Source organism: Uranotaenia lowii, chromosome 3, assembly GCF_029784155.1.
Source record: "Uranotaenia lowii strain MFRU-FL chromosome 3, ASM2978415v1, whole genome shotgun sequence".
Taxonomy (NCBI): Eukaryota; Metazoa; Arthropoda; class Insecta; order Diptera; family Culicidae; genus Uranotaenia; species Uranotaenia lowii.
Window position 1 is genome coordinate 265,589,415 of NC_073693.1, and position 22,672 is coordinate 265,612,086.

A 22,672-nucleotide genomic window follows, 5' to 3' on the forward strand; every position below is an offset into this window, starting at 1 on the left:
TTCACACATCCTTGTAAATATTTCTTAGAAATACATATGACCCATTCCAGCGTGACGTCACAACGTTTGCAAAACAATTTTTTGGTATATTGTATGTAAGTTTTACAGGTCATATCGCACATTGTTAAAAATTGTACATTATAGGGTCAAAATTTAATTCTCTACAATTTGAAACCAAAAGTATTTGTGTAGAATAAATAGTTAACAAAATATAAGCAAAAGGAATCGTGACGTCACAACGCGCCTCTTTTCCCACTTTTCAGTTTTTTTTACAACGCCGCAATTTTCTGCTCTTCTATTTGATCAAATTTTATGAAAATATCAGGAAAGTATCGATTCATTACAACCAACAAATCGCTGTTTTTGATTTTTTCAAATTTTGATTTCAATTTATTTTAGAGCGATTCAGTTTCGTGACGTCACAACGCACCATTTTTTTAAAGCAGGGGTTTGCAAAGCGTTGTGACGTCACGAAATGTTATGGTTAGCTACATGAAATAAATCAAAGTATAATCTTAAAATGAATGCTTGATTTACTTAAAATGCTTAAAAACTTAATAAATAATGCGATTTGGTGATGAAATCGATCCATTTATTCCCAAAAATTAAAAGGAATAATATCTCAAAAGCCCATATAAGCAGATAAGGTTTGCAACACTGCTCACATCAATTTTATTCAAAGTTTTTTTGTGCGATCATGTGAATATTATTTAGGACAAAACAATAATTGCAAAGGAAAGGAAAAATAAATGATAATTTCAAAGCCTTCGATCTTTTCAAAGACAGTTAATCGACACTAGAGTGCCTAAATCAGCCATCTAATGAAAATCTTATAAGTTGCAAGCTTAAATAGATCCTAGGCCTAACACAAAGTCCAGTGCCAAATTTGGGGATTGGCCCACGGAAATGAGCCTAAAATTTGTATCGTATTATGAGAAATTGGGTTTGGAAGGATATTAAAACTAAGTTATGTACCAATTTCTGAAGTTCCTATCGGCTGATTTGTTTTAATTATAGTCATTCACAAAACTTTCATTATGACAAAAAGTTTATCTCAAGATCCCATTTCGACAATGGTTTAGTTAAAAATGTTAACTAGCTTCTGATGGGTCAAATACAAAAAATACCTGAATGATCGTTAATCGACGCTTATTTTGAACGTTATACCTGTTTTATGATAACTCAAATCGAAACGCGTTCCTCAGATGAAATATTGTCATAATCAAAGCTTTAAAATACTCAAATTAAAAGAAAAATTGGTTGATAAAGACCTGAATTATTGACGAAAAACGGTTTTTTTTATCATGCCGAACAAAATTTTTTGAATCTCATTACATTTATTTCATGGAACTTATGTTGTTTGAACATAATGCCAGAAAGAAATAGAAGCTACTAGCGGTGTTTTTCATTCCAACATAGATTTATGAAGAACTTGATCTTTTGCAAGATTTTTATTCAAATCACAGATAACTACTTGTTTTATGATTCACAAATATTCTTTTACAAAATCGATGAGGATTTCATTTGTTTGATAGTTTGTTTATTCTTGAATCAAGCGTTTTTAAGCGCTGTTTTATATGTTCTATTAGAAATGTTTAAAAACATCTAAGTTAATGCAAATAAAAAATTTAGTTTTTTTAAAAACTCGATAATAGAATTCGTTTATTAAAGCACATTGTTATGTTGAACTTGTATTGAAGAAATACTATCATAGTGTTGAAGTAAAAAGTCTTGAATGTTTTCGAAAAAAAGTAAATAAATTTTCGTGACGTCACAACACATTCTTTACCCGGGTGCAACTCACAACCTACTAAACCGATTTTCAATCTAAAAATTGCATTAAATTCCACTCAAAAAGTTTGAAGAGACCTCAAATTTTCGACAATATGTGAAATTTCAGTAAATCATAAATTTAAAAACAGTAGAATTTTCGTGACGTCACAACGCTTAAAAATAGATATCTTTATCAACGATTCTAGAGCGTAAACATGCAGTAACTGTTATTTATCTTATATCATGCTTAAAAGATGGCTTTTCTACCATCATTTTGCAATAATTTTTTTTGACATAGCTAGATTTTTGACAAAGTTATGTTTTAAATAAAGAATATTTGCAAAAATCAATTTAATTTCATACTAAATTTTTTAAATTTCGACGTTAACATACTCAATTCTATAAAATGGTAGCTGAAAATCTTTAAATGGAAAATGACACTCAAGAAATAACCTTTCTAACGCTATGTAATTTATTTTTGGATAATGAAAAATAAAAATCAGTTCTCCAGTTGAGGGGTGCTTGGAATGGGTCATATGTTTGTGTTCATGGCTATATCGGTAAAAATGCGTCATACATATGGTTGTCTGATTTTCCGGCTTATGTTCTTCCTTTTCTTTGGACCTCTATAATATTCCATCATTTTGAAAATATGATTTTAAGGAATGAATCATAAGATTTGATTTTACCAAAATACTAGTATTTCACTTGCTACTTGCAAGCATTCTGAATGGGTTATTGACTACCCGCTGAGAATGCTAGCAAGAAACTAGTTAAATTTTAATATTTGATTTTTTCTTCTAAAACTGTGCAGAATTTCAAATTATCTAAGTGAATGATTCTAATTCATTTAAACAAAAATTGGTGTGTTTTAAAAGCATCAAATATCAAATTTTCGAAGGTGGCGGAAAGTAAGGAGCGTATTCGAAAATAATGCAACACCTTTGTTTATAACTTTCGAGTGTATGGATGTAAATTGAAAAAAACAATCAGCAAAGTAACCTGGTAATTTAATGTTTACATATGCAAATTTATGTGATGTTCTGTCAAGCAGTTTTTTAAATAGCGTCCAATGAAGAAATTTTATGATTTCAATTTTGGGCAACACGTGCGCCATCTGTAATGGAAACACACAATCACTGAAGTTGTAACACCGTATAGGGACCGTCAACAGTTTTTTTTAAACTTCTTTGGTTTGTCAAATAAATAAAGTAAAAAATGGATACTATAAACCACCTTTTTTTAAAATCAAAGCCATTTTGTATTAAGTTTTGCTGTTTCCTGAAGCTTAACCTTCAAATTACAAAAAAAAATTGAATTTGGTAGAAATTATAACAAATGTAATCGATTGTCCTCCTTTGGCACAAAAAAAAACATATTTGACTTTTTATCACTCCCACCAGCGGTTTTGCGTAAAGGCACGATTCCAGATCCAACTAAAACAGCGTTTAAACTTTGTGGAAGCTATTGAAAAGCTTTGCAGAGAAATCAGTCGCATTTGGAGAAAGTCTTTTTTGTATTTTTAGCCATTGACGATTGACACGATAATCGTTATGAAAAACTGAGTTATTTTCATTTTCCACTGATCGTTAGCCTTCTCAAGTATTGACGGTAAATTTTTCAATTTTTTCTTCTTGTTTTCTCCGATAAATACAGGCTTGACTTGTCATCGAAAATTTTCTAGTTTAAATCCTGCCAAGTGGCCGCTAAAGAGTTCGTTTTGCTGCCCATCACGAAATTTTTCAAAATATTTCCCCGCAAGCAGTCCAAACATTTTGCGCACGATTTGACCATCGTATTTGGCTTATTTTACCAGATGGGCAGATTTTTTACCTTATATGTAGGAATGAAGTCAGGCCTATTCATAAGTCAGCTAATCGAACCAGTATGATAAATGTGAATTTTATATCACTTCCTCTATTTATTTTTTCGGATTGAGCATGAAAAAACCTCTCACATTCCTTTCACTTCATGGAAACAATAATCTTCACTTTTATTCAAATTTTAGCTCATTATTGGGTCCTCAAGGACTTCTTAAACGATTTACCAAGTGAAATTTGATCGAATAGTTGTTTTCCAGCTTTTTCTAGGTCTCCCACTGGGACTTTTCTGTATTTTTCTCTATCCTGCCCAAAAAACTTTGACAATGAACTTCAGTATTGGACGCTATCTCAAAAATCACTAAACAGATTGCCACTAAATTTTCTACACGTAGGTACACATATTATTGCTAGGTAGCTTCACTGAAAATTTCATCAATTTCCATACATGCAATAAAAAGTTATTCACTAAACAAAGTGTAGAATTTTTTTTCGAATAAACTCCTTATTAGAGAAACAATAAGTATCAAAGATTCAGTAAATATCATGAATTTTTCGAAAAAGATAAAACGGCTCATCGAAAGAATTTGGACCAGCAATCCCCGCTTCAGTACTATGGCGAATTCGCCATTTCCACCACAGTGAATGTATGTGCAAAAAAAATTGAGGAAATGCATTTTATTTTTAGATAAATTAAAGATAAATTAACGAAAAACTTACTGAAAACTTTGTCTCCTTCTTTTTCCCGGTCTCAATAGCTTTATTTACAACAAGCTTGGTTTCAAACTTTTGCCTCAGACTTGCTTTTGCTGCCAACTTTTGACACCCGCGTCTATTAATTAAAGAAAATGTCGGACAGTAGAGAAAAATATGATACCTAGTGAGTGGGTACATTGATAAAAAGCCTCCAGTAGATCAAAACTACGTAATTTGGTCTTAATAGGCATCATCCCAGTAATGAGTAGTGCAGTTGGCAGTTATGTTTTGTTTCGTTTTCCCCAGATTTTTGGAAATCGGCCTGAATTTTCCTGATTTTTGCGAGTATAATAGAAATGAGTATAACGGAACTGCATTAAAGACATTAGTGGAGGCCAAACTGTAGTTGATGCCAAAAAAGGTCCTCACTTCGACCGAAATTTCTGTTAAATCAAGTATCCTGATTTTTTCATTTCTCATGTCCGTGAATTTTGAAAAAAAATAGTTGGCAACCCTGGTGTTTTTTATTTCAAATCAGCGTAATCCTATAGTGCTTCATTAGCCAGCAAGGTTCAGCGTAGTCGATAGCATTTTTATCTTCTATACCTACTGTCTTGAAATCGAATATTGATCATCAAATAACATGGTGGATTAGAGATTATAGCAGTTTAAGATGTTGATCATATCTTGAAGTTGTATGTATAAAACTTTGTAAACAAAATAAGCACAAGTCGAAAAAAAAATTAAATTTTACGAAGTGCAAAGAATATAAGAGCTAATTTTGATTAATTTTGGGGCGCTGTATCCAAATATTCATTTTGCTTTTATTTATTAACTGCTCTAGTTTTCCGGATAACTTTTGAAATAGTTAAAAATGTATTAAATAAATTTGTGCAATTCTTTGGAAAAGCTTCAAAACATTGCAAATATTAAACATAACAATAAATCAACCAAAAAACTCTATTTTTTATTTGTATAACACATTATAACACTTGTAAAATCCCTGAGAATGATGTTAAACGACATCGAAACGTCGGAGCAGGAATAAATATCGTTCGTTTCTAAAATATGTGACTGATTTGCCGGAAACATTATTTTTTAGATAAATTTTAAGCTAAATTGAGTTTTTGATATTTTTAAAACCAGTCTTCAACAAAATTGTTAAATCAGTTAAAATCTAATATCGAATCCTTAATGACAATCTTTTTCGAAATATTCATGATATTTACAGCTTTTGATCTTTCCTTCTGTGTTAACAGATTATCGCCGCAGATTTATGATTTTAGTTGAATAATTAATGACATTTCGGTGAAGTTAACATTTTAAAAGGAAGAATCAGTCCCGTGCGAAGGACTCGTCCATGAGAGGGGGGGGGGGAGTTGAAATTCAAATTTATCTGAAAATAATAAAATATCAGTAAATAAAGAAACAGATTTCTAACATCTTTTTCTTACTCATTATTATCACAAAACTCAAAAAATTATAAATTGATCTGATATAAAAAATCAAATTTTTCAAAACAAATTACCTACAATGATGTTCCTTATTCTGTATTTGAAATCTGCTTCAAAAGACTCCAGTCTAGTTTTCAATTTTAAATTAAATATATCCAAAATACTGATTTAAAACAATCTGAATTCTTAAAAAAATAATAATGATTGTGATTATTCAATTATTCATCCTAATTTTCAATTCTTTTCTTCATTTTCAACTTATGAGTTGATTGAAAACTTCGGAGGAATTTAAAATCTGCACAAGTAATATTTTATCATGTTTTGAAATCTGAATTTCCGATTAGAGAAAAAATCCATATTGAACTTAGGAGAATTTATTCTATAGTTGATGGTTTAAGATAATTTGATAAAAAGAAAAATATATTCAATATTATTTCCAGGAGTGATCGTAGTCAGAGATACAAACTTCTTGTTCTCAATAAACATGATTTTATATAATAAAAACGAATGAAAAGCTTATAAATTTTCAATCGCAGGTTTTAAAGTTTAAAATTACAAGCTCTAAAGTTTGTCAGTTTCAATTGATTTTTTTTTGTCCTGGAAAGAATAGAAGGTAGTAACAATGTTTTTCTTTTTAAATCTGTTTCTGATTCTGTTAATTATATTTCATTCAATTATGGAATGATATTATGATGATGATGATGCATGATCTAAAAACGAAAAATACAACAGCTTTTATAAAATTTGGAAAGAAATCATTACAAGTAATTTTGACATTACTGCAGAATGTTTAAAAAACTTGATTTCATTTAACAAATTTTTGAAATCTTAAAACCGATTGGATTAATACTTTAACAAATATTTAATCTCAATTTAGTTTACAACAGCTTGAAAACTTCGTTAAGCGAGGAAGTATTAACAAATATAAAACTTCTATAACTGTTTTCGCAGAACTCAAAAGTGTTTGTAGTCATGGGGGAAAATGATAATTTTAAAAAAAACTTTTATTTTGAAATGTAATGTTTTTGTTATAAAGTTTTGTCAAAAAACTGCACTATTTCTAAAAGTTATTTCAATAACAAAAGCTGATAGAAATATTGCATATTTAGATTCAGGGCATCAAAGTTAGTCAAAATAACCTTTTAAATTCATTTAATCTGAAAAAAATGTTAATTTTGTGGCCTTGTGTAATTTATCAAAACCTTTTTAAAAATTATACTGAGCATTTAGAAGAACAAATAAAAACGAAATACAATTGAGATTGAAATTGGTTTTTTGAAAAATATTTCATATCACCATAACAAATTTCTGTTACTTAAACTTTTTTTTAATCAATATTTTTTTGTCAAGTAGATAATCTAAGATTTAAGATTTTTTCCGCTTATTCTGTTGACCATCGTGAGAGGTGAAATTAGTTTTGAAGTTAAAATGGTTCATTTCAAACTCTGTTCTTGTTTAGTTACAATTCTCAATAAAACCAATTCTAAAGACAAAGTAGGGTTTTTATAAATCAAGTTAAAGGGCTTGTGATATAGCTCAGTTGGCAAGTCTGTTGTCTCCTGAGCCGATGTCCGCGAGTTCGAGTCCAAGAGAAAACATCGAACACACCGGATAGTTTTTCAATAACGATCCACCAACTGCAACGTTGAAAAAGTTGCGAATGCCATAAAGATGGTAAAACGACTATAATCGAAACAAAAAAAAAGTTTTGAGTTCCAATACATAAGATTGATTGAATTGAAATTTAAATTTACAATTAAGAATAAGTTTCAATTCATGAACGTCTTATAGTGTCGTAAAATGAAATGCTGCAATATGCAAGCCTAGGGTGATTTAAGCTTAAATACCGGAGGCGAGCCAAATTTTTTGACTTGCTTGTTAACACTTATTGTTGAACAGTAATTTTTCGTTACTATGGTGAAAATTTTACTTGGAAAACCCCGTGGGGGGTGGGGGGGGATAACGAATGGAAGTCATGAACATTATAGAGGGATTTGGATAACGTGCCGCTATTAAGCCTACCCCCATTCTGATACATAATACTTCATCGAAATACCATCAATCATTCAATTAAAGTTCGTTACTTCTTTGATACCTCATGTTCCTCTAATACTTTCCGTCATTTTCAAAAATTTGATAAATATCAGGTACGAAGATGTACCAAGAAGAACTAATAACGTTAGTATTGAGCATAAATAAAATTGTTCAATTATTCTCACAATCAGTTTACAAATGCATAGTTCATCAAAAAAAATTATTGAAAAAATTTCTCCTAATTTGCACTTTATATTTCGACTCGTACGACCTTCTCTAAACTAACTACGCAAAAACTCTGCTTTCATTTATCCGAAAATTGAGTCGATTTGCAAGTGAAATTGTCGTTTTAAACCAGGGGTGGAAAAAAATGCGCTCAAACGTCAAGTTGGACTAATTAAATCACCGACCTGTAAGCAGTTAATAAAACTTGTTTCGTTATACATAATGATAATTATTAAAAAAAAAATTTCAAGTCTTTGGGAGAGTTTTGCATGGTTAACAAATTTCACCAAACTAAGCATGCCTTATCTATAAAACAATAGATTTGTTGATTTTGTTTGGTTCCGGCACGAGTTTTTATCTCAAAAGATTACAACTCTTTTCAAAAAGTGATCAGTTTTTTGCCGAAAAGTAAAAAAAAATGCTGCAATGAATTTCTATTTGCCTGGCCTAGCTTTTAAAATTCTATTTTGTAGCAGAAAAACATGGTGCACCACGGGTCTATTGTAGACCCGAATGGCTCAGAAGATGCCTAGGACTCTTATAAAGTAAAATAATTCTAATCACTTTTGTTTGAATCAATTGTTTGGTAATAAACTTAAAATCTTTTCAATTCATGCACTTCCCAATGTTAAGATTAAAAGGCATTTTAAATTTCTCGGATAAATGTAAACAAGTCAACGACAGAAAACACCCTTCCCAAATCGCCAAGACATTTTTCTCAAGCTGCAACAGTCCAGGGCGAACAGTTGATTACCATATTCAGCAATGAATTGATTAATGGGAATCGTTTATTGGGACCCGGTTGGAATGATTTGTTTACAGCCATGCGCTGTCTTGATGTTAGATACATATTAGGCAGGAATGTGGGTGGGTCCGTTGCAGCAGTGTTGCAGCTTGCAATGTAAGAGAAAAAAAACAAGATATGTAACGGCAAAAGTTGGTTTCGAATCGGTACAAACTCCGGTGAATGTCCACTCAAGGGCGTCCACTCGTTTTCTAACCCGTCGATGCGTTCTCGTTTTCGTTTTAGAAATAGCACAACAAACAACGACTACCATGACCAGTATACTCTCTACGCCCGGCAAGTATCGCTTCCGGAAAGATCTCAGCACCGGTTCCATTCCGACCCTAGTCTCCCTGGAGGAGGAATCTAGTCTCACGATCCAAACAGCGCCGGCAGGACCCGAGCTTCATCACAATGGTGCCAACGGTATCAATGGGCATCACCTTAATGGGCACAACCATCACAATGGAGCCACCGAAATGTTCCACCATCAATCGCCAGTTAGTAGTAACGGGACCACCAGCAATGGACATCATCCCATGAATGGGCACATCTCCTCTAACGGGCACAGCTACGACGACAGTTTGCCTAGTTCCAGGCACCTGTACATAAAAAATGGCCACAGTCCGACGATTCAGAATCCAAAATCTCCCCGACGGAGTTCCCTCGGATTGGCCCTTCTAGGAGGTCGTAGCAACAACAACAGTGACAAGAGCAACAAACGAAGAAGCTCGATAGCCGTGGCCATTCTTGGCGGTGGTCGAAGAGACTCAAAATCTCACAGCCACCATTATCCGATTGCGACCATCCCGGAAAAATACAACAAAAACACCGAATCGGATGTGGAAAATGATGCGCCAAACCATTACTACACCGTAACCGGAATCCCATCCGGATCCGGGCCACTGGGTGTCACCGATTTGTCCTCGGTTGGCGAATATTCAAACGGAACCATAACCTCACCTGGTGGATTTGATAAAAAGCGTCGACGTTCCTCCTCCTGGCAAACCAAACTGGAACGGCGACGACGTAAGGGATTGGCTTCGGCCCTGGATGGCGATTCACGGAGTTCCAGTTTCGATACCGGATATGGAGAAGCTACCGGCGGCCGGGAGAAACGGCACTCCTGGTGGAACATTTTTGTCCCCGAGAATCTGAAGCAAAGGTTTGTTACATTTTGGAGATTATGAAAGAATCGCTAAGACTAAGGAAACTCTACTTATGGCAGTACTATACCTTTTAACTTCCAAGTTGACACGTGACAGTAGAAATTACTTTTAAAATATTCCTTCGTACAACATTAGAAAACTGGATTCGGTAAGGGAGGCTTTCTTCCATTGGAATTTTTTAAAGATTCCCTCAAACATCCAAATATTAGGAAAGTTAGCACATTTCAGTAGAACTGTTTCTAATCAATTATCTATTCTTATCTATCGGCCAATTATTTTAATAATCTTTAAATGTTAACTATCACCGATAAGTCCGATAAAACAATTTACAAACATAACTGGCGATGATTATATTGTTCATCCAAAGCAATAGAGGGCAATTTCACCTCCGGCCCTCCGGCTTAAAGAGGCCACCCGTAGAAAATAAATATGTTAAGCATTTCAATCATACTGTTTTAAGCTCTGAAAACCAGAAAAGATATCAACATTCAAAAATAAAAATAACAAAAACCTAGAATAGTAAATCCGATATTTACCCGTAAAACAGGACGAATATTAGCAAAAACTTGGCAATTACCGGCTTAGTCTGATCCTCGAATAACACAAGCAACATAATTCAATTTTTCTCAAGGTTAAAGGAATTTGAGAGCTATTTTCGAACATTTTGGGGGCGCTGAGTGCCAATATGATTTTTTTTCTTCTATCAGCTTTTGTTTTCGAGATAAATTTTTGAAAATAGGTGATAATCTATATATATAAAAATGGATTTCTGTCTGTCTGTCTGTTCCCTATAGACTCGGAAACTACTGAACCGATTTGCGTCAAACTTGGCAGGAGGGGGTATTGGAGGCTGGAGAAGGTTCCTATTATGGTTTGAGACCCCTCCCTCTCTAATGAAGGGGGGGAGGGCCCTCTCAAACAAAAGACAATTTTTTTGCATAACTCAAGAACCAATCAAGCAAATGGTATCAAATTTGGCATGGGGTGGTATTTAGAAAAGAGGAATATTTCTATGAATATAAGGTACCCCTCCCTCCTCTCAGTGGGGTGATAGGAAGGGGGGAGGGGGGCTACCTTACAATTTTTCATATATCTCGGAAACTAATCAAGATATTGGAACAAACTTTGGCATGGGAAGGTTTTTGAATACGAAAAATAAATCAATTTTTATTTGAGACCCCTCCCCCCTTCCAGTAAAAAAAGGGAAGGGGCCTCTTCCATATTTTTTTACAGAACTCAAAAACTAATAAAGCAAATGGAACCATATTTGGCATGGAAGGGTATTTGGGTATGAAAAATATTTGTATGATTATTTTAGACCCCTTCCTTCTTCCAGCGAGGAGAATGGAAAGAGGGGAGGGGGAGTTTCATACATATTTTACTGCATAAATCAAGAAGTACAACAGTAAATGGAACCAAATTTGGCATGGAACGGTATTTGGGTACGAGAAATGAATATTCTATGAATATTTGGTATCCCTCACTCCTTCAAAGAAATGGATGAAAAGGGAGAGGAGAAGTCTCCCTTACAATTTTTAGTATAAATGGAGAGCTAATCGAGCAAATGAAACCAAATTTGGCATAAAAAACCATTTGAGTTCGAAAAATATTTCTATGAATGCATAACTTAAGAATTTACTACGCAAATAAAACCAAATTTGGCATGGAATGGTATTTCAATACGAGAAATTTATCTATGTGAAACAATTCTTTTCTTGCAGTAGGAGAATGGAATTGGGAATTTTGTAAGGAAAGAGGAAAGCTTACATTTAACTTTGTTTTACAAAATCCGAGAAATGGACAAAACTTAACATGGAAAATCAAGACTTCTATTCAGCAGGAGGTGAAGCGAAGGGCAGGGGGCGGCTCTCTTATCAGTTTTTTAGCATAAATCCAGAATATATCAAGCAAAAACAACCATATTTTATAAGTTAGATGATTTGCGTACGATTAACTTGAGGCCCTTTTTTTACAGTGCGAAGCTTAAAGAAACACATTAAAATGATCAGATCTTAATCACAAATTTATTGATCAAGATTCAGAATATTAGTTTGAGTTATCTTTGTGTTGCAATTCAAAACTCCAGCTGCAGCTCTCATTTCAAACCGCTATAAATAATGATATAATTTGATTTAAAATAATGCCAACCTAAATATCAATAAAAATTTGAATAAGGCTGGAACAAATATCAATTTTTCTTTTTAATTTAAAGTCCTCATTTGGATCAATAAATGTTCCGTTGCTTAAAAATCAATAAATGAACAAAAAAATATAGATTTTAATTAAATAATCAACTTTTACCAAGACAGTAATACTTCTGAAAAAAAGTTACATATGGTTTTTCTTTTGTCAACTTTTCCCACTTCTGCAAAATACACGAAATTTCAAAGAACAATCAAACCAAATGGAATCTTTGATTTTTTAAGCATATATCAAATCGTTTTGCAGTCATCAACAATGTTGTGAAATGAATTAATAACTTTAATTTTCAAAAACTCAAGGACTTTCTTGAATGATGTCAGAAATAGTTTGAATCCATTATAACGACTTTTGTTTTGCGTCCAGAAACCCAGCAAATTCGTTTTACTTCGCCTTGTCCGTGGCTATTCGGCTTTAAACTCTAATGAAGATCTATTTTCAAAATGAGCCCCGTATCACTTGTTGTTTAAGCCCGGCTAAAGCACTCTGTACGCTGTTAAGGTACTCATAATTTCAAATAGCGCAAATAATAAGACTTATTTCGCATGTTCATGCAGTCGCCTATTATTTCAAGCAAATCCACTTAATCCTAGATTTTACTTAATTGCTACTTACAAACTAAACAAATATTGAGATCGTAGTGACAAACAGTTAATAATTTACCAGAAGCGTTTCTTTGCTTCCTGGTTTCCATTCGAATTCGCTAGACTGCGATTTAGATCACTGCTGGATGATGATGATTCACTGCAAGCGCGCTGGTGGTTCTTCGCATGCATCGGCATGCTGTTTGTACGATCACGCTGGTAGATGATGATTCACTGCGGTTAGCGCGCTAGTGGCTCCTCACGTGCATCGGCATGCTGCTAGTTAGATCGCGCTGGTAGATAATTCACTGCAATTAGCGCGCTACTGATTCTTCACATGCATCGGCATGCTGCTAGTTGGATCTTGCTGGTAGACGATGGTTCACTGCAATTAGCGCGCTAGTGGTTCTTCACATGCATCTGCATGCCGCTTGTCCGATCTCGCTAATAAATTTTTTCTACACTCCTTCGATTTTCCGTCTCCCACTGCAAGGTGGTGATGCGCAGAACACACACTTACACCGCGCACCACTTCGATTGCTCCGGTGAGCATCAACAGTTTGCATGCACTGTGTCGGCATGCACAAAGATTCCGATGATCGTTTGCCGATTGTCCTTGCACAATATTTTCCGTTGCTCGACTGCACAAAATGTAGATGGCAAGTCCCGAAATGCACTTTTATAATTTCGTTCTTCTTCCATTCAACGGCGACACGTGCAGCCACTCGATTTCTCCTTCGTCCAAACATGCATTTGGTTACATGCACTTCGAGGATTTCAGCGTCGCAGAAACTCGACTTTTCAACTCGAATTCTTCAAAAGAGGATCGAGCTCCCAAAAACGGCCTTCGCGAAGAAGGCCGTTTGCATGCACGGAGCTCGGACCAGTGTTCAAAACGTGGCTATAGGGCCTTTTCTTAACTGCCCTTCCGTCGTCGTCTCAATGTGAGATATCTCGCAGGTTACGAGCAATATTCTGCTCGCCAATCGGTAGACTTACTTCACGCAGGGGCCGTTTGCATGCACGGAGCTCTGAAGTATAATCGCGCCGAAAATTTGATAAGCACTATTGTGTGTTGATACACAAAACTTTAAGCCGAGGGATCACAAAATCGTTTTATGCGGAACAAGCGGATCTTATCGATAGTCCGCAAAGTAATTTTGCCGCGAGTTAGCGATAAACTATAAACTCTCTCTATAACTAGAGATAAACTCCGGCCTTTCGAGTCTGTGTGCACTACCGATCTAATGCCGGAAATTCACATCCGAGAGCTGATTAGGCATCGACCAGAAAATTATTTTGCTGGTTTTCGATTTCAAGCAAGTTAGATGTCTTTCCGATTACTTATGCCATAAAATGCAGTTAGCCTAGGCGAAATTGTAATACCATTCTATTCAAATTTAAAAAGAATTTAATTTCTCTAACGCGTTGCATTTATGAAACAAATATATTTAGGAAACATCTGAAGTTCATTGAATGGAGAATAAAAAACACATTCAAAATCATTTTTAAGTTTTCATGTAGGTTTATTAGTTGAACAGTTTTTTACGATCGATTTTACTCAAAACTTATCTATTTTTAGATTTTCACACGTTATATCACCAACAATAGAGCTCACAGACAAAATTTGACGAATTATTTGTATTCTGGTTTATTAAAAAAAAAAAGGCACCAAAAATGTTGTTCTCGTTTGTTAATAACGGCTAATAACACATAACGGTTAATAACACACTTGAAATATTTATTTTTTACATAGGAACGCAGGAGCAGCAAACAAGTGTTATTTTAAGCAATAATTGAAAAAAAAGATATTTCGATAAACCTGCTCAGAAGGAATAATGTGGAATAACCCTGCCCTTCTTTTCTTTTTTTTTTTTGTTTTCTTTGACAAGTCTGAATAAATACAGTTTTTTTTTAATTATTTTATAAGGAACTAGCTGTCCCGGTGTGCTTTACTACACTTTCCAAAAATTGATGCAATTTTGGAGAGTTTTACATATTATGATTTATTTGTACTTCATTTTAAATAAGTTTAAACATCATTAAGATGCAACCACTTTAAAATGAGTACTGAAATTTGAGTTTGCATTTCATCGAGTACCTATGTGTTTATGCTCTCACGTTTAATATTCCTTCCTTTTGCTCGATAAATTCTCGTATAGTTACATAAACCTCATATGGGTGCTCCCTTGCTGGCCATCTCCTTGAAAAAGACAGCAATCTCCTTGGCAAATTTGCTTTCGATTTCTTGATTAGTTTTTAAGCTATTCAACAAAATCTGTATGAAAAGTTCTTGAGCTTCACTACAAACATTTTTATGGAATCTTCCCACTGTTAGGTTGGTGGACCTCAAATAATATTAAATTTGATTTCATTTGCTTTAGGAGTTCTCGAGATGTGACAAAAAATGTATGGAATCCTTCTCCAGCCTGTTCCTTTTTCCGCTGGAAAAGGGAAGAAAGGTCTTGAATAATCATAAAAACACCCCAATCCCAAATACATTCCCTTACCAAATTTGTATCCATTTGTTTCATTAGTTTTCGAGTTTTGCAAGGAAAATATAAGGAAGCCGCCCCCTCTTCCCCTATTTCCCCACTGTGCAAGAATTGTGCAAAAAATGTTTAGGAGCTGCTTTCTCCCCTTTGTATGTTTCGACTAAAAGAAGGATAGGGAGGGGGCGCGAAATAATCATAATAATATTTTTCGCACTCACATAACTTTCTTTTCCTAATTTGGTTTCATTCGATTAGTGTTCAAGTCACGCAAATCAAAATATATGTGAGCTCTTCCCCACTTTTTATCCTTCCACCGAAAAATAGGAGGGATCTAAATTCGTTGTTCTGTTTGCTTGATAAGCTCTCGAGTTATTTGGAATATGTAGGAAAGACCTCTTCCTCTCTTTTTATTTCCTCACTGATCACTGGAATGAAGTACCAAATAATCATAGAAACTAATTTGGTACCCAAATATTCTTACCTGCGAAATTCGGTTCCATTTTCTTGATAAGTTCTCGAGTTTTACTTAAAATTATTTGGGAGCCCTTCTAGTATTACTCCATTAGAAGTAGGAAAGGGTGCTTAATCGTCTTATGAAAAATTACATACCCAGTTATCTTCCCTTGTCAAATTTGGTTCCATTTACTTGATAAGTGTATGAGTCACGCAAAAAAAATTATTACACGGCCCCTTCCCGTTTGCAATCCTTCCAATGTAAAGTGGGGGGTCGCAAATAGTCCTAGAAACATTTCTCGTATTCAAATATCCTTCCATACTTCCATTCAAATATCCTTCCAGTTATTCATTGTTGGATTCTAGATCTTTTTTTCATACAAATGTAGCATTTTCTTCATACTTTTAAGAAAAAATATCAATAAAATTGATTTTCACGGTTTTGAAGAAGTTCTCAAATTTTTCCTAAAATACGGCTCTTTAGGCGGCGCACACCTTCTTCGTCCATTGTTTAAGCTATCTTATTCCACCAGGTCTTCATCTGGTTGATGTCCTTGACAACCTTTTCCTTTGCCTTGAGTGTCTTCTCCATGATTGCCCAGCATTTCTCAATAAGGCGGAACTGGGAGAAGTTGGGAGGGTTAAGGTTTTTTGGAACAAACTGGACCCCTTTCTTTGCATACCATTCTTATACGTTTTTGCTGTAATGCCAGCTTGGCAAATCTGGCCAAAACATAACGGGATGGTCGTGGGATCGAATGAACGGCGAAATTTATTTTGGGGTACACTTTTTTTGGTATAGTTCCGACGCCATTGTCTAATTTGCCCGAAGTCAGCCTCGACATAGGTTTCATCGTCCATCAGAAGACATTCTTCGAAGTTGGTCAGCACCTGGTCGTATTGCTTCCGAGTACGGATTTTTGGCCACACTATTCTGTTTTATGGTCTGAATTGGCTGTTTGATAGCTTGATACGACTTCCCGGAGTCGAATTCTCCTCACGATAGTACCTATCGGATTTTCAGGCCAAATCACTGCCCGACAAATTGAAATTCCTTTTAATTGTCTTGAAAATTTTACCATGCCGTTTCCGGTCGAGAGTTCCACTCCGCCGATTGGTTTGAGGCTTCCGAATCGTCTTCAATGTTTCCTTTTACCGTTTGATAACGCGCCATATGGTATTTCTGGGCAATTTCAGCTATTTAGCTAGCCTTGATGCAGACCATAATGGATTTTCCAAAAATTTGTGCAATATTTTTTCCCTTCTTTTGGCTTCCATGTTGATTTTATGCAAAGTACAGTCGATTTTCGGAATGTCAAAAATACAGCTGACAAAATTCCCGATACGTGGGTGCCAAGAACTTTCAAATCCGCCCACCTCGAGCGCCACAATAAGAGCAAAAGTTTGTCCCAATTCTAAATGAAGCAAGATTTATTTCATGCCAAATTTGGTTACATTAACTCGATAAGTGTTCGAGTAACGTAAAAAAGTAGGAGCCCTCTTCCTTCTTTCTACTTCTCCACTGGAATGAGGAAGGGGTACCAAACCATCATAGATACATTTTGGGCAAATTTGGATCCATGAGCTCAATTTAGTTTAGGGTGGATGTGAGTAGTCAATCAAGCTAAGCTAAGCTAAATTTGGATCCATTAGCTCAATTAATTTTCGAGTTAATTTCATTATTCGTGATTCATAGTTTTATTTAGATTCACAAGTAGGGTTAAAATGAATTTTTAATTTGAAATATAAAACTTAGATTGAAACTCAAAATTTAAGATTGTTAATTGAGGATTCTTAAACAAATTTTACTTCTTTCCTAAAACTTAGTATTTTGATGGGGGATTTAAAGATGATTTCCAGTTTTTATAAAAAACGAACACAAACACATACAGGATCTCATTAAACTAGATGTTTCCTCGAAGAGATTTCTTTTTTCTTAACTCTAATTGTACATCTTTCGAGAATATGACGATTAGCATCTTACAAATGCTAAAACCACCAACCCACACAAAGTGTACTTTGTATGCCTTGACCGGGATTCGATTTCATGCCCGCTGGCTTAGAAGAATTGAATGCTATCCTCTTGGCCACGGGCTGCGTATTCGGAACCAGAATTTTTATATAAAAAAATATCAGATTCAGGTTCAGTCCATTCAGCTCAAAGAGCTGTGTAATCTATATAAAAATATCAAATTAACTATTTTTTTAACAATGATCGTGATTATTAGTGTCGATTATTAATTCCTTTTAAAAATTTCACATTATTTTCAATTAAAGTCAGTTTGTCTATAAATTTATCTAGAAATCATTACTCGTCGAAAGCCATACAGCTTAAACCGCAATTGAATTTTATTTCAACAGGTGAACAGTAATTAAAAATTTAATTCAAATCCAGAAAAAATAAATCTAGAAAATCAATCCAAAAATATGATTTAAGACAAAGACTTGTCTCGTATAAAATTGTGTAGAGACATACAGAAAAATCGATGATATAGAATCGATCGGGAATTAGAAACAAACACAAATGCCGCTTTATCTCCCCCAACTTGAAAGAACGATAAAATTTTTACTATTCCCAACATTTTGAATCGATAATGTCGCGGTGAAACGTAATCTCCGTTCTATTTTATTGAGGAAGAGAGAAACCGCTCCCAAGTAGATAGCCCACGAGATCCCGAACAAAAGAAGCTGGCTCATTTAAGTTGTATGTAAATTCGAAACGCACTTCCCTTTCGAATCAAAACCGCAGGTGAATTACCCACCGACGGTGGGATGAATGGCCCGGCGATGACGACGATGACAAAGATCAACGAGGAACACACTATGATTCATCTAACTTTGTGTCACCGAAGAATGAGACGGGCGCGAATGGACGAAATACTTAATTCCGCAATTTTATCACGTCAATCAAACGCCCGTTTTGATTCCTAGATTTGAACATCGTAGAACCAATCTTTGTTTGGATTATTTGTTTGTTTTTAATTATAAAGGTTTGGTGTTACTGGGAAAAGAAGACTGTCAATTGATTTATTTATCTATTGATATCACTTGTATTTAAATTACATTGAAAGTGGATTTCTAATGAATGTTAAATATGAGGAGATCACTCGGTAAACTGCGTTTTGAACTATTATCTGTATAGCAATGCTTTAAAAGGCGCCAGTAGATGACCGGTAGCCGAGGGAAGCCCTAATTAACCTTCAATCAGTTGAAAGCTTTTGGAGTATCCTCAAAATAAAATCGTTTAGTCCATTCGGTCCAGTTCGCTGTCAAACCGTAAAATAAGGATTAGTGTTGAAAAAGCACTCACGCGACCACGCGGCGTTTAATAGTTTAATAGTGGGGCTTACAACAATTCGCTAAATCTCTGGCCTCTGCTCTCTGGTCCACTTGGAAAAAAAGGTAATGCACTACCCTTATTAGCAACTGACCAATTGCCAGCTAAATAGCTACTACATTTGGAAGTGGAAGTTGTTAACTTAACAAGGCTCTTATCGAAAGGTTAATAGGGATGGAGAGCGAATTGGTTCCCATTATCGGATGAGAAGTTTGAACTTTAGCTTTGACATATTTGGCGACTGATAAGATAGATAATGCGGTTAGAGTTAAATTTAATCCATTGCTAAATCATAAAGGGTGTTCGGATCAAAAAGTGGTTAACTTAAATTCGTCGTATTTTTTTCTAATCATTCATATGAAAAAAACAGAAAACCCCTCATTTTTTAGGTGCTTGCGTGTAGAATGATGCTTCTATTTTGATTTATACATTAGATCTTTAGTTATCAAAATGGCATCCAAGCAAGAGGAGCTGCAAATCAAAATTTTGTACATGCGTTGTGAAAATAATGAGAACCTTAAGAAGACCCAAGATACTGCTAGTAGTGAGAGAAGTTCTAAACAAATTGGCGTTCTAAGGCGAAGAAAGTGGACAAGGTGACTGTTCATAAGCTGATGGTAGGCGTCAAACGAAAGGCTAGCCAATTTGGACTAGGTCGACCGGAATCTTAAATTTTCCATCTGTTATGCATATTGAACTTCACAAGAAAAAATACTTTTTTTTAATAAACAAATGTTGAAAACGCAAGTTTCAGTGGTGGAATAGCGTTATCTTTATTCATGTTTCGTCAGTCTAGTCATTACATAACTACACAATTCATTAGCGATTGCTAAATATTGTCTCACTCTCCACTTATCATCTTCCCTAACCGGGAAAGTACTCATTTCTGAAAAAGTACTTTGATACTCTTACTCAGGATATCAGGCAACACTATTGTGTTACCACGAACCCAATTTGAATAGTCGCGCTTAACCGTGTGATGATGTAAACATTTGTACCGCGTTTATCATCATCACCTGTCATCAGCAATCATAGATCTATTGATCTTGATTGCGAATCGGACATATCAAGTGGCAGCAGAAGTCTGCAGCTGTTAAAGAATGCCGAAAGAACAAATAGAAAAACGTAAGTTTCCCTCCCTTCAGTTTTCAGTCCCACCTCCCTTCAGTTCGTAAATTGAGAATGCTGAACAGCTTCGCGTGCCTCGCCCTTGGTAACGCCCTCGTGAATGCTTCATCCGCTGATAAGTTCGCGCCTTTTCGAGGTACTGGATGCAAGGGATGTTGTCCTCCATTAACATGAAAAGGGTGCTAACCTCACCCAATTCACCAAGGAAGTTTGTTAACCACAAACTTTCCTTGACTGCATGGCAAAGGGCTACTATCTCAGCTGACCGTTTGCTGACCCCAAGTAACACAGATTATGCCAACTAGCATTAGGAAGTTTTATTATGGTTTAATTACAGCATTTTTTTGTGCAGCTCGTTTTATGACGGTTTTATTATGGTCATGCAGAATGCTTATATTTTTTTTCGACCATATGTTTGCAGATGGTTTTGAAAACGCTAATAAAACTTTTATTAAACATACTGTTTTAGTTATTTTGAAAGAGTTATGAATGCTTTTTTAAAACTATAATAAAACACAAACTTAGAAGTTTGCTCCAAGCTTTCTTTTGCATGTTCTATAATAGCACTCAGTGCCTGATTATTAAACCGCCATAAAACTTAGTGACAGTTCTCGATCAAAATGTCAAAACAGGACACGCTCAGATTAGATAGCACATATTTGAATTGGAACTCCCATTTTTACACATTTTTGGTAAGTTATGCGTGTTGGTTTTGAGTTTAAATTAAAAAAATACATCTTTGAAAACTTGAAATCACCGAAAGTGGTATGAATATCTTTACAATATGAGTATTGAGTGAAAGGGCCCAAATAGTAGGAAAAAAAATTGTTGCTTGACGCCATCATTAATTCAAGATGGCGGCTTCCTCTTTTATTTTCAAAGCTGAAAATTACTGAAAATAACGTGAAACCTTCACAATATGGTTATAAGGTGAAAGTAATAATATGGTTATAAGGTGAAAGTAAAGTCAAATTTCGTTGCCCGTCGCCATCTTAAATCCAAGATGGCGGCTACCACTCAACTTAAAAATACTGTAAATGACTGAAAATCGCATAAAACCCATATTATAGGGGTATAAGTTAAAAGAAATCAACCGGTAGAAGTTGAATTACGCTATCTTACGCCATCTTGAAATCCAAGATGGCGGCTTCCGCTAAACTTTAAAATGTAGTGAATGACTTAAAATGACATGAAACATGAAACCCAAATTGGTAGTGGGTGAAGGGGTTTACGAGTAGAAGTCGAATATTGCTATCTTACGCCATCTTGAAATCCAAGATGGCAGCTTTCTATAAACTTAAAAAATGCTCTAAATCATTGAATATCGCATGAAACCTCCAAAATATGGATATTTGTCAATTGGGATAAGCTATAAAAAGTTTATTTTTGCATTCTGACGCAATCTTGAAATCCAGGATGGTGGCTTCAACTGAACTTAAAAATACTGTAAATGAATGGAAATAGCATGAAACTCCCAAATATATTGTATTGGGTGCTAAGGCTAAATGATAGAAGTCAAATATCTCTTTTCGCGTTTCTCTAAAAATCTGTAAGTGACTGAAAATCCCACAAAAACTACCACAATACAGACCCCGTTCGTTTTTGGCAACATTCGATTTTGGAAACATCGAATTTGGCACATGTGCCAAAATCAGACGGTTAACAGAAACAACATAACCTTATAGTTTTCGCTAGAATAAGACCAATAAAATTTAGACATAATAGCATGATAGGAATAAAAGAATTACATAAATGGCAAAAAAAAAATCAAAAACTATAAACAAAACAAGAGAAGTTCTAAATGCATTAGAAACATAATGAAAAAATAATAAAAGTGATTTAAAATGATCTAAATTGTTTTAAAATAGTAGTTTTAATGTAGTATTACGTGAAAAAAAGTTGTGTTCAAGCGATTTTCATTGATTAACAGCATTTTAAATTCAGTGGAAGCTGCCATCTTGGATTCCAAGATGGCGTCGGAAAGAAAAAAATCGACATCTTCTAGCTTAGCCTTTTCATTCAATACTCGTATAGTGGTGGTTTAATGCGACTTTTTGTCAGCATTAAGCATTAAAAGTTGAGCGGATGCCGCCATCTTGGATTTCAAGATGGCGTCGGATAGCGAAATTCGACTTCCACTCGTTTAGCACTTTCACCCGATACCCATTTTGTTGGGGTTTCATGCGATTTCAAGTCATTTACACCATTTTAAAGTTCAGCGGAAGCCGCCATCTTGGATTTCAAGATGGCGTCAGACAACGAAATTTGACTTCAACTCATGATTTATTCCACGGGTCATTGAAAACCAATCCCTTTTTATTCAAAAAGTCTGTCCTCATTTACTGTACTAATGATTAACAACTCAGAAATGAGCAACTCAACCTTAGCGTGTAATTGGTTTGCTTGCGAGAGAAACGTCAAATCGTAGCTTTTTTTGGGGTCATCATTAAACCATAATAAAACTATGAATTGACTCACGCCATGTTGGTTGCAAAATCGAAGGGTACAAAATGACGCCATG

At 34.8% G+C, this 22,672-nt stretch overlaps 1 protein-coding gene across 16 annotated transcripts in view; it reads left to right on the forward strand.

The window, feature by feature from the left end:
• The window catches only part of LOC129751152 (TLD domain-containing protein 2), a 637,530-nt gene that overhangs the window by 372,234 nt on the left and 242,624 nt on the right, over positions 1–22,672 (forward strand). For 8 of the 16 annotated variants that reach the window (XM_055746474.1, XM_055746478.1, XM_055746475.1 and 5 more), the window contains exon 1: positions 9,032–9,951. The exons of the other annotated variants lie outside the window; for them this stretch is intronic. In XM_055746474.1, coding sequence (XP_055602449.1) covers positions 9,059–9,951 — 893 coding nt within the window. In that variant the 5' untranslated portion in view covers positions 9,032–9,058. Of the gene's footprint in view, positions 1–9,031; positions 9,952–22,672 lie in introns of those variants that run through there. 16 annotated transcript variants of the gene reach the window in all.